This window comes from Drosophila yakuba, chromosome 3R (assembly GCF_016746365.2).
Source record: "Drosophila yakuba strain Tai18E2 chromosome 3R, Prin_Dyak_Tai18E2_2.1, whole genome shotgun sequence".
NCBI classification, from domain to species: Eukaryota; Metazoa; Arthropoda; class Insecta; order Diptera; family Drosophilidae; genus Drosophila; species Drosophila yakuba.
Genome location: NC_052530.2, coordinates 4,179,976 through 4,195,952, shown reverse-complemented (window position 1 = coordinate 4,195,952; position 15,977 = coordinate 4,179,976). Strand labels below are relative to the sequence as shown.

The 15,977-nt window shown below is 43.9% G+C and overlaps 1 protein-coding gene across 4 annotated transcripts; it reads left to right on the top strand.

The window, feature by feature from the left end:
• The first annotated feature begins 3,406 nt into the window (after positions 1-3,406).
• LOC6535480 (octopamine receptor) lies at positions 3,407-14,262 on the top strand. 4 transcript variants are annotated; one of them, XM_015191685.3, is made up of 6 exons: positions 3,407-3,899; positions 8,215-8,873; positions 10,620-10,722; positions 10,803-10,928; positions 11,678-11,861; positions 12,864-14,262. In XM_015191685.3, the coding sequence occupies exons 2-6, from the start codon at positions 8,363-8,365 to the stop codon at positions 13,809-13,811; spliced, it is 1,872 nt and encodes a 623-aa protein (XP_015047171.1). In that variant the 5' UTR covers positions 3,407-3,899; positions 8,215-8,362; the 3' UTR covers positions 13,812-14,262. The 4 variants fall into 4 exon arrangements, with proteins under 4 accessions (XP_015047171.1, XP_039231083.1, XP_002096111.1 ...); XM_039375149.2 differs by having other exon boundaries at positions 3,407-4,068; XM_002096075.3 differs by having other exon boundaries at positions 3,407-7,239.
• The last annotated feature ends 1,715 nt before the right edge of the window (positions 14,263-15,977 follow it).

Genomic DNA, 15,977 nt, shown 5'->3' with positions numbered 1-15,977 from the left:
ATATTCTGCAGCTGTAAATTTGATTAACCAATTCATAGCCACCCAAATGGCTGATTGGAGATTGGATAGGGTGTTGTTCTAGAATTTCGCCCTGTTTTGCATGCTTCAGTGCAACGCCCCTTATCCGCGTAGCTAAGCCGAGCTGGAAGGAGGCGCGACCGGGTCCTTTGTATGATTTTTCACAATTTGTCAGCACAACAATACACGCAATGAAAGCTCGAAATCTGCTTAACGGACAATAGGCCACTACTCCCACTGGTGGGAGGAAGTCCAGGCCGGAATGCCCGAGGATGGTGTCTTTCCGAGGGGAACAATAAATTGGAAGAAAAGTTGCAAAAGTCGAGGATGCCAGAGAATCAAATTTAAAATATACTCGTACACAAATATATACGCAGACTGGTGTGTGCCTGGTAACCGTAATCGGAGTATATATGCTCAAGTCTGTCTGCTGGGCAATCCAAACCCAAACCAATGGCCTCCTTAGCTCCTGTTTCGGTCCACCATCGCTGATCCCGTAGACGCGAATAATATTACACTTATTGATTGGAAATTATTAATAGCCTCTGGCCTTTGCCGTCTCTAAGCGGCCACGCCGTGCATTAGGGACCCAGCGGGTTCGTTCACCTATCAATTAAAAGCAACTTTAACAGGCCTTCACAAGAAGAAATGCCGGGGAAATTGGTCATAAATGTGGCATGACCAATGCCACTCGCTTCTGTCGTAAGCTGATTTTACATTTGGCCTATAAAAATGACATTTCGCCGATTTAATGAACTCAATATAAGACAGCATTTTATGGTTAGCTTATGGTTTTCTAGAAACTTAAGTGGAAGTCCTAACTTTTCCTAAATACAGCCCAATTCCATAATAAACATTTATTCATAGTGTTTTGGTATTAATTATTACAACCAAACATAATTTATTAGTTAAATTTAAATAGAATTCTTCTTATCCCTAAAGGTAATGTTATTTTATTAATTTCCCCATATAATAATAAAACCACTCGCCTTTCATAAAATAAACATAGTTCTTCCTGTGAGCAAATGGAACTCGTCGAGTTCCGGGAATGCGACAGACGCTGGGATAGGGCTTCCTTCCGCCATTTCCCCAGACTAATTATGCTGGCGAAATTAAAACTTTATGACGCTGGAGTACACATGGTGCCAGGACATTAGGCGACCAATTGTCGTGTCCTGCGAGTGCCGTCCGATACATGTGCACTTTGGTCATGCACCACAACGCGTGGGGAAGCTATTTGTCAGGCAATTACTGAATCCATTGCAAGTGCCACTAAGACAAATTGTTAAACTCAATTTAGCATTGCCAATGCCATTGCCAATGTGACTGCCACTGCGACTGCTATTGCTATTGCGATTACGACTGCCAAGTCTGGCGGGTGCATAGAAATGGAAAGTTTCCTGTTTTTCCCTTGCGACAAGAACTTGTGCGGGGGCACAAACTTTCAGTTAGCCTTGAAGTTGGCCGGAAAATGGGAGGCGCTCCTTTGAGGGGCGGAAGCGGGTGACGACCTTCCTGTCATTGCAAAACTCACTTATGTACGTGCATTTGATAATTAAATTATGTTGCCATTTTCGGTCCCAGTGCCAGTGACTCGTTACCCTTTTCGGGATCATCGCCTCTTTGCATGAACACCAATTATGCCCGCCCATTTCAGCCGAGTCACGTACTCGAACCGCACAGCTTTCCCAGCATTTAATCAATCTAAGTGATGCCCAGTGGTCGGAGCCCAACCCGCTGCACAGCTGCAGAGATTACAGGTGGTCCGGACTCCGGAACGTTTCTGGGCTAGCTTCGGTTGGAGGAACAGCCCGGAGGTATGCAGTGGTTTTGGATCTGACCTGGGGATTACTAGCTACGCCGCAAGCTGGGCAACACGAAAATGGGAATTAAAGGAAAATTCCTTTATGATGTGTTTATTTATTTATATAATGCTAGCAACTACATCAAAATTGTGTTCATTCATTTAATTTCAATTTAATCATGGACTTATTCGTAATGATATTTATCTATTTCTTGTTTGCTTTTTTATGCGCTTTTTATTATTATGTCTTAAAATATGCCTTGGACCAAAAATTCTGACTAATTATTATAATACAAAAACGGTGAAATATTATTTATTGGCGACAACTTTATATAAAAGTGATAGTTAAGAATTCGGTGGGGCAAGGCAATCCGACATACATGTCGTATGAGTACTTTTTTGTTAGGAATATGTAACGATTGAAATTAGATGCATTTGATAAAGTAATGCATTTAAAATATATCATTTTGTAACAGTTTGGTTACAATGTTGCAAAACAAAATAAATAACTAAACATTACAAAACATATACGTCTGGTGAGTAATTTTAAGCTGAAAAATTGTGTTTCTTGTTTGAAGACCAAAACTGTAATAACTTTAAAAGGAAATGCATTTGCTTTTCTAGTGACCGTACCGAGTATCGAGCATTTAAAAGCAAGTTTTGGCGCTAGAATGGCCCTTTGTTTCACTTCAGCTGGTTCCACTTGTCCCATGACCTGTGAGTCCCGTGCCATTGCCATTATTTCGATTCAATTGCGGACGGCGGAGAGCGCATGCCTTTGTTTACCTTCCATATCGGGCATTTCTCCTTTTGGCCATTTGGGCCTTTTGGCATTTTACCATTATCGTTGTAGCGTTTCAGCAGTTTGCCGCCACTGTGGTGGATCGCATTCACCTTGACAAGTGAACCCGTGTGGATCGCAATCGAATACAATCGAATCTAACCTCTGAAAGCAGCAGCAGCAGCAGCTGTTGACACAACTCATTATGAGTGTGTAGTAAGAGCATTAGCGAAATCCGCGTGGAGACGCATCTGCAAGTTATAAAATGAGCAAACAAAGACTGCCGTGCGAGTAGCTATATGCATACCCGTATGGATAGAGCCGAGCCGCCTGTGCACGCTTGTCTATATCTATGTCTAGGTCCATAAGGCTACCATAAAAGTCTTAATTTAGATTTCCTGAGTACCCGCGAAATCGTTTATGTTTTCATTTGGAAATTCGTCGTAAAATCTGCTCTGCTCCGGAGCCCCAAGAGTCCGCAGTGCTCCGTTCTTATCAATCTGGCGTGGAGTTAGTCGCGGCTTAATTAAACATTGTTCCAGGAATTAAATGTGCTTTGCTCTGGGCACAGGTAGCATTTGAATGTTAAGCACTTAGAGTGCTTGCGAAAATATTTAAACACAAGACGAAGGAACTGGCACAGGATTATTTTGAAAGTCGCGTGTTTGCTTGCCCGCCAACTTGGGATCCACAAATTCACTGGAAACCCAGTGACAGATACTACTACTACCACCACCACCGACGACTTCGGCCGACTCACATCGTCAGCTTTTCAGTTCAGTTCAGTTCTGTTCTGTTCAGTTCAGTTTTCAGTTTTCCTCGAGCGCTCAACCGAGGCGGTTGTCCATCGGTTCGCAGGAGCACTTTGCCACTCTTCGGGGCATTACAAGTGGCCGAAATCGTGAACGCAACTGACACCGAGCATCCAGAAGCGATTGATCAGCCGCCGGTTCATCTGATCGATAATGTGACTTGAATTACTCAGTGCAATCAGTTTGTCACGCAGCTAAAAATATAAAAAAAAAAAATATTTATAAAAGAAAGAAAAACCAAATTAATAACATCAAATAACGTGCAATGAAAGTGAACGAGCGTCTCCTCTCACAGCGTTTGTAGTGCACTTATAAAGTATCCAATTAAATGGGACTCCGGCTCCGGCTGCGGCTTCTCAGACAACAATAACAGAAAAATACCTGCCCGGGGGCAATAAAAATAATAGCAGCTTTGTGTCAATAAAACAATGCGAAATGTTTTGATATGAAAGCGGAGGACTGCGCAGGAAAGCGATTGCATTAAGTAAGTAAACAGTGCGACGGGGAGGACCTTTCTCCTGGAGGACCATCATTGAGGACCCTCCGTCAGGAACCCTTCACCTTCAACCGGTTCAGGTGTACGCCTCAGGGAGCAGTCAGGGATGCGGGAAGTGGGAACCACGGACGATTTGCATAGATCAGTCAAGGACCGGGTAATGGATAAATGCTTTCACGCTAAACACCTCGATGGCACTGCTAAATAAAGAGGACAAATAAGTATCTGACAGTCTCAATAAATAGTGGCTTCTATTGGCTGGCAGGGTGTTTTGACGTCAGCGGGAGTCCTTTCGGGGGTCTCACCCATTCTTGACACCCTCCCGTCCCCCAGCGTATATTTGCCGAATGCAAATGAAATATTATTGCACTGAACATTCACATGCACATTACACATACGCCATGTTGGCCGCAAATTGCAACAAATGTTCAACGGAAGTCGGATGCTGGTGCAGTGTGGGCGGTCGAATGAATTTTGACGGAGCTCAGAATTTTTTCTTTCTTACTATTTTTTTTGTGTTTTTTTGGTGAGCTGTACATGGTAACAAAAAAGGAAAATCACATTCCAAACGCATTCCGAAAAAGTCGGAAAATATTTCGGCTGGCCTTGCAAGTGTCACACTTGAAGTGCCCTTCTGGCTTTTCCGAAAAACATCTCTTAATAACGAGAATGTTAAATGAGGCTTGGTCGATTAAAGCGGAATAAGGTGAAGGCCAAACAGCTGGCCAAGAGCTGGAAAATATCTAAAAAATGAGCAATGAGGCAGCATAAATACGAAACTATGTAGACCAGAGCTGACAAATTTCCCTCTGTCCTTTTTTCATTGGCCAGACCAATAAAATTTCTTGAAAGAATTTTATGTCGGAAAATAGGTTTCTAAGCTTTAATAAAGAAAGAAATAAAAGCTTGATTTTGACGATATAAAAATACCAGCTATAAGTCAAATGATAATATCTGAATAAGACACAACACATTAGCCGTAAACACAAAAATTATATAAACGAATTCAAAGCGTACTGAGTGAGATTAATAATTCAATAAATATGTTTTCAGATTGTTCAATAATTGAGGCTCTTGCTGCGGTTTTTTCCGAAACACTATCTTGTTTTTGGCTACATACTACGCGGCACTGGCGTATACAAAGATTATTCTGCTCCATTGTTTGGGTTGAACTTTTAGTGTGAAATAAATCTTCCACGAACACTAACATCAGTGATACAGATTTATCTAATGCCGGAGATGAGTGCCCCTCTGATTGATGACCCATTCCGCCGAGAGCGGCGGAAATCCATTCCCCGATCTTTCAAGTTCAGCCGGCCAAAAAGGATGAACTTTCGGTATCAATTAGAAATTCATAAGTTTGGTCTTTTCGGCAAAGTAATTGGATTTGGGGCAACTCAATTTGTAGCCTTTGAAGAAATAGTTTACACTCGCGCCACGATGGGCAAAAGGGTAAAACTCTGAGCTCTGAGCTGATTGCTGCCATTGTCATGGAAATGGCAGTAAAATGGAAACGGGAATGGAAACTGGCCAGGAACCAAGGAGATTAGGGTGCTCCGCTCGTGCAAACTTGGCAATTCAGTTGCGAATTAGATTATCAATCAAATTGCCAATAAAAACGCCATTGCTTATCGCGGTCAATTGCCGATGGGTGGTTTGCCGCCAAAGAATGTTCCACCCCCCGATCGCAAAACGATTTCAGTTTTCCGACTTTTGGCTTCCACCCGGAATCCCAGTAACATTCTAACAAATGAGTTCATAAATCTATTTTCGCCCGAAAGCCCCCTCGAAATACACACATGATTTCCAACGCCACTAATTGAACACTTGAGATTGGAAGTCAATGAGGTATACATACAACCCTAGATATCGGTAGACCCAACTTGCGGCCGAAGAAAGAGGACCTTATCTCTCGGCGATGGGATGACACATTCCATTGAGCCCGATCGATACCTTAACCCTGACAGACAGCCATGGCTTTGGCATCGCTTCCAATTAATCAGTTTCACCTTTGAGTACGTCACTAGGCCGGGCCAATATTTACACATCAGCCGCAGCATAAAAAGTAAAAGTACCCTTGCGCACCTCGCCCCCGGCCAGATTGCTATCATGTGAGCGATAAGCTCTTTTATGACCATTCCGCGTCAGCATTAAAAGGCTTAGGGAAATGGAAGTGCAAGCGGGGGAGGAATCCGGGAAGGCCGAATCTGGGTACACCCTTCCCGAGAGCCCAAGGCCCTGAGTCCCTTATTATCTATCTTTATAATTAGAACTAGGCCGCGTTAAGTATTCCAAAATAGTTTGGATTGCTTAGCCAAACATTTAGTGCTTCAAAGCAGGTATTCCACACCACAACATTTGGATTCAGTGGTTAGTAATAAACAAAGTAATAAACATATTACATAAAACGTAGGAAAGCACCTCCTATTAAATATGCCAGAAAGCAGAACTACCCTAAAAACAAGAGTCTAATTTAATGTTGTTCATAAATTAATTAAAACTTAGTTTACAATCTTGTGGTCCACGGAATTTATTACGGACTTTCCAGTTGCCGGAGATACTTGCAGCTGAAGTTTTAAGCTAATATTCCAAGCTTCCCACACAGAGATTTAAATATGCAAATTGTGGTACTGAATTTGAATTATTCCCTTTTTGAGGCAAACGCCGTTGCCTGCGGCTTGATTCCGGATTCCTATAACCATAACCATACCCATATCCATACCCATTCCCGTGTTCATTGCCATTGCCACTCCGATTACGATTGCCATTGCGAAGTGCCTTGCGTTCCACCGCCACCTAGTCTATTGCGATATCAGTTTTAATTTGGTTATCGCACCAACACAACCGAACAGACGCTCGCCCACAAGGAGTCGCAATCTGGAATACTCGTATATAACGCACACCATCGGACTATCGCTAAATAAATAATACTTAACGCCAAATTATTGTCAACAGAAGTGGCAAGAAGTGTCGAACTGCCAGCCCTTGCCATTCGGTCTGCAGTCTCGCGTTCAGTCAACAGTCATCCGCGTCGCTTGCTGTTTATTCCGGCAATATTCCAACGATATTCCGACAATATTCCGCCGGAATCTACGTTGCCTATAGCCTATAGCTGAACATAATTTAATCGGATATCTAATAGAGCGTCGAGTCGAGTATCAATCCTATCGCCCAGGCGCACGTGGAGGTCTGTCAGTTGTGGAAAAAGTGAAAATAGTGAATGGTGGAAAAGTTTCGGTGATGAATAGTCGAATCCGGCAGACGAATGACTATCAAGTTCGGAAATGGAACGGGTATCTCCTAGATATTCCATAACAAGTGTTAGCTGGTAAGCTGTAAATAATCCACAAATAAACACACATTGAGGTAAAATCTAAAAGCAAATGTTGGCATTCAAAATAAATAGCTAAAATAGGCTTTCTAACTTAAAAAACCTTCCTGAAAAACCTTTTCCGTTTCCAATTAAATATAATATTTCCTTCTAAAAGTGAATATATTAAAGTTTATATGTAAATTCAATAAAATATTCGCAAATGTAGCCATTTCGTTGGCAAATTTATTGGTAATACATTACAATACATTTCGCCACTTTGTGGTAATAATACTTACTTTGTTTAAAGCTCATTGTATTTATAATTTTTTAAAATTATTATTAGAACGAAAAGTGCATATACTGCCAGGAATTCTGATGGTGATGACTTTCTTAAATTTAATTTTCTATTAGGAAATAGCTCCATGAATTATTATTAAGTCTCTGAAGTTCGGTACCTAATCCAAAGCAAATAGTTGCATTCATTTAAAATTTAATCGAACCAGCGGGGTTTTTAAGTGATAAGGTAAACTTAATTTGATTCATTGCTTTGTTATTTCGGTAAAAGTGTGACCAACTACAGGATTAACATTTATCTACTTAAAAAGTAAAGTATTTAACTGTTTCGGTAATGGCAGTCCAAGACAAAGGCCATCTTAGGAACCTCTCAACACCGTTGACCACTTTTAACGGAAAAATTCAATGCTGTGCACTTTCACCCTTGAGATTGTTGAATGCTTAATTGCAAGCGAATGAATGAAACTGACAATTTCGCCGATTGCCATTGAAAGGAGATTGTATGAAATGGAGTAAAATCCTTTAAATTTCGGAAATTGTCACAGAGAATAAATCAGATGTACATGCAAACTTAAAACAAGCACAAATAGATTTCGGGATAAAAGGAATGTATTGTTTCCTGCTGAGCGCCATTTTTATTGCCATGCAAAGGACTTTACCGAACTTGCTAACTGCCGAACTTTCCTTTAATTCCAGTTAACCGGACGTGCAACTGGACACAATGACCACAGTTGGGCCTTCTTCCTGCTCCAACAACTCCAGGGATATGGCAGGATATGGCTGGGCCTAGGCGGGCTGCTGCCGGAGATAGCCACACTCGATTGAGAACCCAACTGGCCGATCCATGGCTGTCAACTTGCAGCTGAATAATTTAAGCGTCATTTATCCATCGCTCATGTATGTGGCTGCCTCCTCTCCCTCCTCCCTTCGGGGATTGGGGCTGGGAGTGGGTGGTCTGCCGGAGAACATATCCATCGTGTACGAGGATGCGGCCAACGGGACGGGTGGAGGCAGTGGATATCCCAGCGGCCCGAACGGAACGGATGCAGTGGCTCTCACCGAACCCGGGCCCACGGCTCCCGTGACCACATTTAATTACTACAACGAGTCGGCAGCGGCCGCCGAGTGGGCGCACTTCTACGACCTGGTGCTCTCCTGGCAGGGCATCATCCTGATTGCCGTCTTTGCCACCTTCATCGTGGTCACCGTCATCGGGAACACCCTGGTGATACTGGCCATATTGACCACTCGCCGGCTCCGCACCATTACCAACTGCTTTGTGATGAGCCTGGCGGTGGCCGACCTTCTCGTGGGCATCTTCGTCATGCCCCCCGCCGTCGCCGTCCATCTCATAGGTGAGTGTAGGTGTGGGTGTGCCTATGTGTGTGTGTGTGCGAGTGTGTGGCAGCGCCATTAGGGCATTAGAGTCCTTCCGCGCAGAGAGGCCCGCTCGGCGGGCTTTTCGCGTGATTACAAGATGAAGATGCCATTCCGGTAAATCCCTCAAAAAATTGCTAACAAAAGCTTGGCGCCCACAACCAAGAGGCTGCACTGAGAACAAATCCAATCCAGGTTTAGGTGTAACTTGTATAAAATTAAGTACAAGAGCAGGAGAAATACTTCCTGACGAATTCAAAGAACTCTCGAACCTGCGAATACAATATGATCCAGTTTGGAGCATTTTCTAGCGATTTCTTGCGGACATTCGGATATAAGTATTTCTCCAAGTGTATCCCAACAAAGTAGCACGAACAGGAATAGCAGCACGGAAACGAACAGGAACTCGAGGAGGAGGCGTGTCAGAAAGGGGGCGGGGCAAGCGGGCCGTGTATTTATGTAAATGCTGCTAGGTGAAATATGCGAGTATGTATCTCTCTCGCCTTATGGATTTGTATTCTTTGAACTGAAAGAATTTCTTTAATTTTTTGCCTCGGCTCTCGTGCAATTTCCTCAACGCAAAAAAAAGAGGCGAGCAGCCGAAAAAGGGAAAAATTCCCGAGCCCAACTTTGTGGAAATTCTTTAAAGGCAACGGCATGTCGAAAGTTTGTCATAATCATCCGGACCACTGACAATCCGAATCGGAATGAATCATTCTCTTCAGAAAATAGTTCGCCTTTGTTGCTCGTGGAGTTGAATGGGAAATATACTAATTGCATGATCGTTGACTAAACCACTTCTGATTTAAGCTCAACTTGCTTCTGTTAACTGCGCTTGGAACAGTTTGAAATAAAGTTTGCTTTCAGATATTAATCCACTAGTTTCTCTCTGTGGAGATTCCTTTTAAATCTCAGTCATAATTACTCATGCCCTCAGGTTTTTTCGAGGTAAACAGTTTACCAAACCCCACTTTCAGTCCATTTTTTTCTAAAGTATATGTACGCATATCATTAAGTTAGGACGTAATACAGCCACACGTTCGGGATTAGTAGTTTGCTTTTGGAGTCTTATCAAGTTGAAGTTGGGGTAGGCACTGAAAATGCTGAGTAGTTGGTTCTTATAGATATGTAGATAGCAATACACTCTTCCACGGACTGAAAAGCATTCCAATGATATTTTGTTCATTTTATTAATTAAGCAATCCCTGTTTTCCTAATTCACTCTTAATTTTCCATTTAACCGGTTCAATCTGAGTCCTCTGAGACTCAGAAAATTGCATCCTTACACTGAACCAACCCAACTGTGCTAGCCCATAGGCAATATCCTTGTAATGAGATTCTTGGCTCCTTGGTCCGTGCGCCTCTCACAAAAACAGCTTTTCATTTGGCGCACGGAGACCATTAAGGGGCACTTGATTCAAAAATTAATCGCTTGACAGGCCTGGAAGAGCAGGAAAGGTTGGGGTTCAATGGAGAAATCGGGGCTTTTTGGGGTAGAATTAAACCACTAACGGGTTGAAGGGGACCAGAAACATTGCCAAAATTTGCCGAGCTGGCCGCTTTAATTGGCCTTAGGTGAGGCATTTGCTGAAAGCCATGGAAAATGTTGCTAATCAAATTGACTTTGGACCGGAATTTTAAGTTGGCTTTCCCGCAGCCCCGCTGCTCCACTCCGCGCTGCAAAAGGCTGGTGCAAAGTTTTTAATTTGGAATCTTGATTGCAGGCTCGTGGCAACTGGGCTGGGTGCTCTGCGACATTTGGATCTCCCTGGACGTGCTCCTCTGCACGGCCTCCATTCTCAGCCTGTGCGCCATCAGTGTGGACAGGTGAGCAGTGCTCTCCGGGAGCATATTCCCCTTTTTCCCCCTAATCGTAAATCCTTGCATCCTTTACGTCCATCCGACAGATATTTGGCCGTAACCAGGCCACTCACGTACTCCCGTAAACGGCGCTCGAAACGATTGGCCCTCATCATGATCCTAATAGTCTGGCTGCTCGCGTTGGCCATCACCTGTCCCCCCATGCTGGGATGGTAAGTACACTTGAAAAAATTATTGCTATGCAGTGGAATTCCCACAGCCTTGTCTGAGTGTAACAAAAAGTCTCTTGAATTTGTCCACAAACTTTAAAAATTAATCGAGTTTTAACATATGCCACTTTAACTACATAAAATTATGCAGTGCGGAATAATTCCACGACTTTGCCTAACTAACTAAAAGGAGAATTAAATAAAGTGTTTTGTTTATATTTAACTTTATTAGCACAGTCAACACATTTAACCAGAAATGCAATTAAAGTTCTTGTTGAAATGTTAGCGGCAGAAATTAAATTCAACCAAGAGAAGGTTAATTTATTTAAGAAATCAAAATAATTAGAACTCAATTTGCCTTAATTTGCAATAAAAGCTTGTGTAATAAAATTAACATATTTGTCAAGTGCAGCAAACTGTGCCAAAAGATGTCATTGCATAATTTTGAAGGACCCCTTAGGGTATTATTAGCTATTTTTGGTCCATCTTAAGCATTACAAATGTTGCCAACTGTGAGTGTAAATTAATTAGCATAAATTTCGAGACCTCCAAGCAAACTGAGTGGCGACACTAAGCTGAACAAACGAATATAATTAGCTGACAATTGTTTGCTGCTTTTGCGACCTCCGACCTCTGACCCCTCTGTTTCTCCAGAGTCTCTCCTGCGTAGGCGAATAATTGGGAGCTTCCTGCATTAGTTGACTAACTTGGTGGCCCATTAAGCGTATCCTGCTCACTTCCATTTCCCGCAGGTACGAGCCAGGTCGAAGGGACCTCCGCGAGTGCCGATACAACCAGAACGAGGGCTACGTCATCTTCTCCGCCATGGGCTCCTTCTTCATACCCATGGCAGTCATGATTTATGTGTATGCAAGAATTTCCTGTGTCATTGCATCCAGGCACGACAATATGACCGACATAAGTGTTCACAACAAGGTAAGCTCCGTCGCAGCCATCCAAAACCATGCCCCATGCCCCCACGTCCTCCTGTTTGCCTGCAAACATTCGCACGTCTCCCGCCATCGCCATCCAAAACCAAAGCCAACATGGTGCACAAATACGGAATACGGAATATGGTATAGGGAAACCACTGCAGCTGCAAACAACAAACGCTGCCCAGGCCAGCCCGACGAAAGTCTTCCCTATTGCGAACCACTCCGGCTTAAAGGACACTCCACGTGCGGCAGAAACTGCGGCACGTCCGCTCATAATGTGCCCAATATCCGGTCCGATCCGATCCGGTCCAGAGTACCCTGTAACACAAGTTTTTCACTTCAACTCTATCAGTCCATATCGCTAAATTATTGAGTTTTCAACTAACCCAGTTCTGAGGGGCAAAGTTTGGCCACTTAAGAGTTAAATGCCTTTCAAAAACGTTAGTTATGAAATGATGTAAATTCTGCTACATTCATTTAAACAGAAACTAGAGCAAATACCATCAACATTTCTTAATGTGCCCAACTGTATCTGAAACAAACTGCAGGGTAATCACTAAATACCTAACATTAAACGATGCTCGCTTTGGAAATTGCTTGTGCCTACATTCATTTGTATATATATCTCGTGTACATTTTAAAATAGGCTTAAATTGCACTTAAGCTGAATCAAGTCCAGGCAGCCGTACGCACTGAAACCAGTCTAAAATCCAGTTTTATGTTCATAGAGATTATCACATCGTGCAGTTGATATTCGTAGAACAATGGCCTTATGGCATTAGGTATGTAGCCTTAAAACAGCTTAAAGTTACCTGCTTACCACGTGGTTCCTTTAAAGAGGATGATGATGATGCCACCAAGAGTGTTTAAAGCTGCGGCTTTTCCTAGCGTGCCTTCCGTTTCCGTTCCTTTCATCTTTGCCGCTTTTTGCCGCCCATTGACTTCATTTCAGTTATTTATCATCGACATTGACTTAACCGCCTTGTGCACTTTGCGTGTCTAGAAATTCAAGCGCTACACGGCAGCGGACGTAGAGAACGAGCTGTCGGAGCAGGAGCAGCACAGCTCGGTGGGCCAGCGCCAGAGACAGGCCACCTCGAGGACCTTCTCCAACCAGACGATAGCCAAGGAGCTGCACGACATGATGCTCAGCGACAGCGACAACTGTGTGCCAGTGGGCGCTGGAGGAGCAGGAGGCGCTGGAGGAGGAGGTGGTGTCACTGGCGGCACCCACTGTCAATCCCTGCTGGCTCTTCCCTCCGGCGGAGGAGGTGCCACCATGGGTTGCGCCAAGAATGGGTGCTACGAACTCACACGACCCTCCTCGCTGAAGCGCGCTTCCACCGCCTCCACGACCATTACCACAATGACGAGTGGCATGGGGCCGGGAAGCAGTCTCCTGGATGCGCAGTGGCAGTCCCAGGCGCCGGCTCACACGGGACAGTCGCAGACCCACTCCCTCTCGCAGCCACCGCGAACACACAGCTTTAGGCATTCGCATGGGGAGCGAGAGCGGGAGAGGGAGAGACTGAGGAGCCATCACCACCATCCGCATTATCATCACCAGGCGGGCGTGACCACCACATCGAGCAGCGGGAACACCAGTGGAAACACCAACAGCAAATCGCTGTCCAATCGGATTACGTCGCTGAAGAAGGAGAACAAGACCACCCAAACCCTTAGCATTGTGGTGGGCGGCTTCATCGCCTGCTGGCTCCCCTTCTTCATCAACTATCTGATCACCCCTTTCCTGGCCGAGCACCAGGCCAGCCAAATGCTGGCCAAGGCCCTCACCTGGCTGGGATGGTTCAACAGCGCCATCAATCCCTTCATCTACGCCTTCTACAGCGTCGACTTCCGGGCGGCCTTCTGGCGCCTCACCTGCAAACGCTTCTTCAGCGCCGGCCAGAAGCCGCAGTTCCCCACGAACACCATGTCCATCAGGCGATAGAGTTGGACTGGACTCGCCTGGAAGGACGGCAACCCTTCGAGCCCTGAACAAATTGCCCCCGCATAACATATTATTAACATATTCATTAACTTTAGACGCGTCGGCGGCAAAAAAGGTGTGGTCCCTAATTGCACCCACAGTCCATGTGTAATTGTTCTCCAGTTTCTCGTATAGTTTATTTCATCGTCAGGGTTTGCTTCCGATTCTGGATCATTTTGCACTTAGGAGACGAACCCCGCCCACTAGGAATTCCACTGGTTTCAATTGACCTTTCAGAAATTCTAGGCCATTACAGTATTTTCAAAGTCTATAGTGAAACTTCTTAACGCAGACGCTCAACTGATTTAACATAACAATTGGAATCTTTCTTGACTCAGAACACAAATAATATCTCTTATTTACTTCCAAATTTTCCTAAGCTTCGAAATAAACACTTCCACTGTTGCGAAAATTTATGGATATAATATAGATAAAAAGCTGAGCCACACTATCTACCTATCTCATAAACGAATGCCATGAAATCTTTTTGTGGTCTAAATTTGTTTTGTAGTCACAGAAAATAGAGTTTTTATCGTCATAGTTAGAGACATTTCAATTCCCTTAGCACAAAATTGACTTGACGATGTTCGACTTAATGAAGCTTGACTGTACAAAGATGGCAATACGTGTATTGACGCGACTGCAGGCGAAGATTTCAAGGTATTTTTGCATGCCAGACCCATGGAAAATCGGATGCGTATCGATTTAGTAATTTCCGCGCGACTTTTCCGCTCAGCGGGCGGCGCCTCGAAAATGGCAACATTTTCTTGGATGTTGCTGTTTGCTGGGCCGTCAAGACAACTTGGACTTGGCCAGTAGCACAGACAGTCTAGATGGATGGGAAAACTTGTTTATATGGCTCACCGAAATTACGGCCATTGCTTGTGCTCCGAAATTCAGCAGCGTGCTTGCGGGGAGGTAACCAGTTTGGTGGTGACCCCGAACCACTTTCGCATTCTCTTTGGCGATTTACGATGCAGCTAGCTAGTGCCTCTCGTACTTGCGTTAAGTGCAGGCATATATATCTCTAAATATCACAGTATATCATTTCAACTGATATCAGGACATCATAAAGCATAAAGCCTAGAGATACGCATTGATTGATTTACATGGGAAGGGACTGAAATCAGTGGAATATCATTGGCTGGGATCGAGTTGAGAAGTAGCTTTAATCAGCATTATCGGATAACCAGTTAAAAACAGTTACTGTGATTTAGTTTATAGTTGAAGTCGACTGCGACTTCATGAGTTTTCCTTTAGCATTAACAGTACTCGTATAAAGTGAGTGCGAGTGTGATTTAATGGGTGAAAGTGAGTGTGTGAATGGGATGTAATCAATTGTACGAGTATAATCTAAGGCATAATTTATTCAGGCCATCAGCAGCTTAGCTAACCCTTAAGTAGGACTACATTTCGTGTTGTACCAAGCAATCTACTTTCCTAACTCCATCCATAGCCGGCGGCGGTGTGAAATCATAAACGCAATCAAGCAATGCTACGCCTACGACATAGAGATTAAGTCAGACGAAACTCTCATCAGCAACAGCATGCCATCCTTTTCCCTGCATCCCTCAGTATATCTGAATATCTGATTTCCGGAACATCAGCTCACAAGTCAGGCCTATCAAGTCAAACAGATGCTTCGGGTGAGGAGATGGCATCCGTCCCGTCGAAGGACGGACAAACTCGGCGGATGGAGTTCATCGTCGCACGCCCACGTATCGTATCGTATCGTACGAGGGTCGTTTGATAAGTCCGTGACTTTTTGTATTTGCCGCGCACCTGCTCTAAATACAACACTGCTCCTGTCAGCAGTTATCGATTAACAGCTGACTGTAAAATTTTGAGAAAGCTGCGTTTTTTGGTTTGCGTTTTATAGGCATTGAAAGCAGACGATCTCGTGAATTTTAACGAAAATGGAAAAAAGTGAATTTCGTGTGCTAATTAAGCATTATTTTTTGCGTAAAAAATCCATCACCGAAACCAAGGAAAGACTTGATAAATATTATGGGGACTCTGCACCATCAATTTCAATGGTTAAGAAATGGTTTACTGAGTTCCGTTGTGGTCGTACCAGTACAAGTGATGCCGAACGTTCAGGTCGCCCAAAAGAGGTCGTCATGCCAG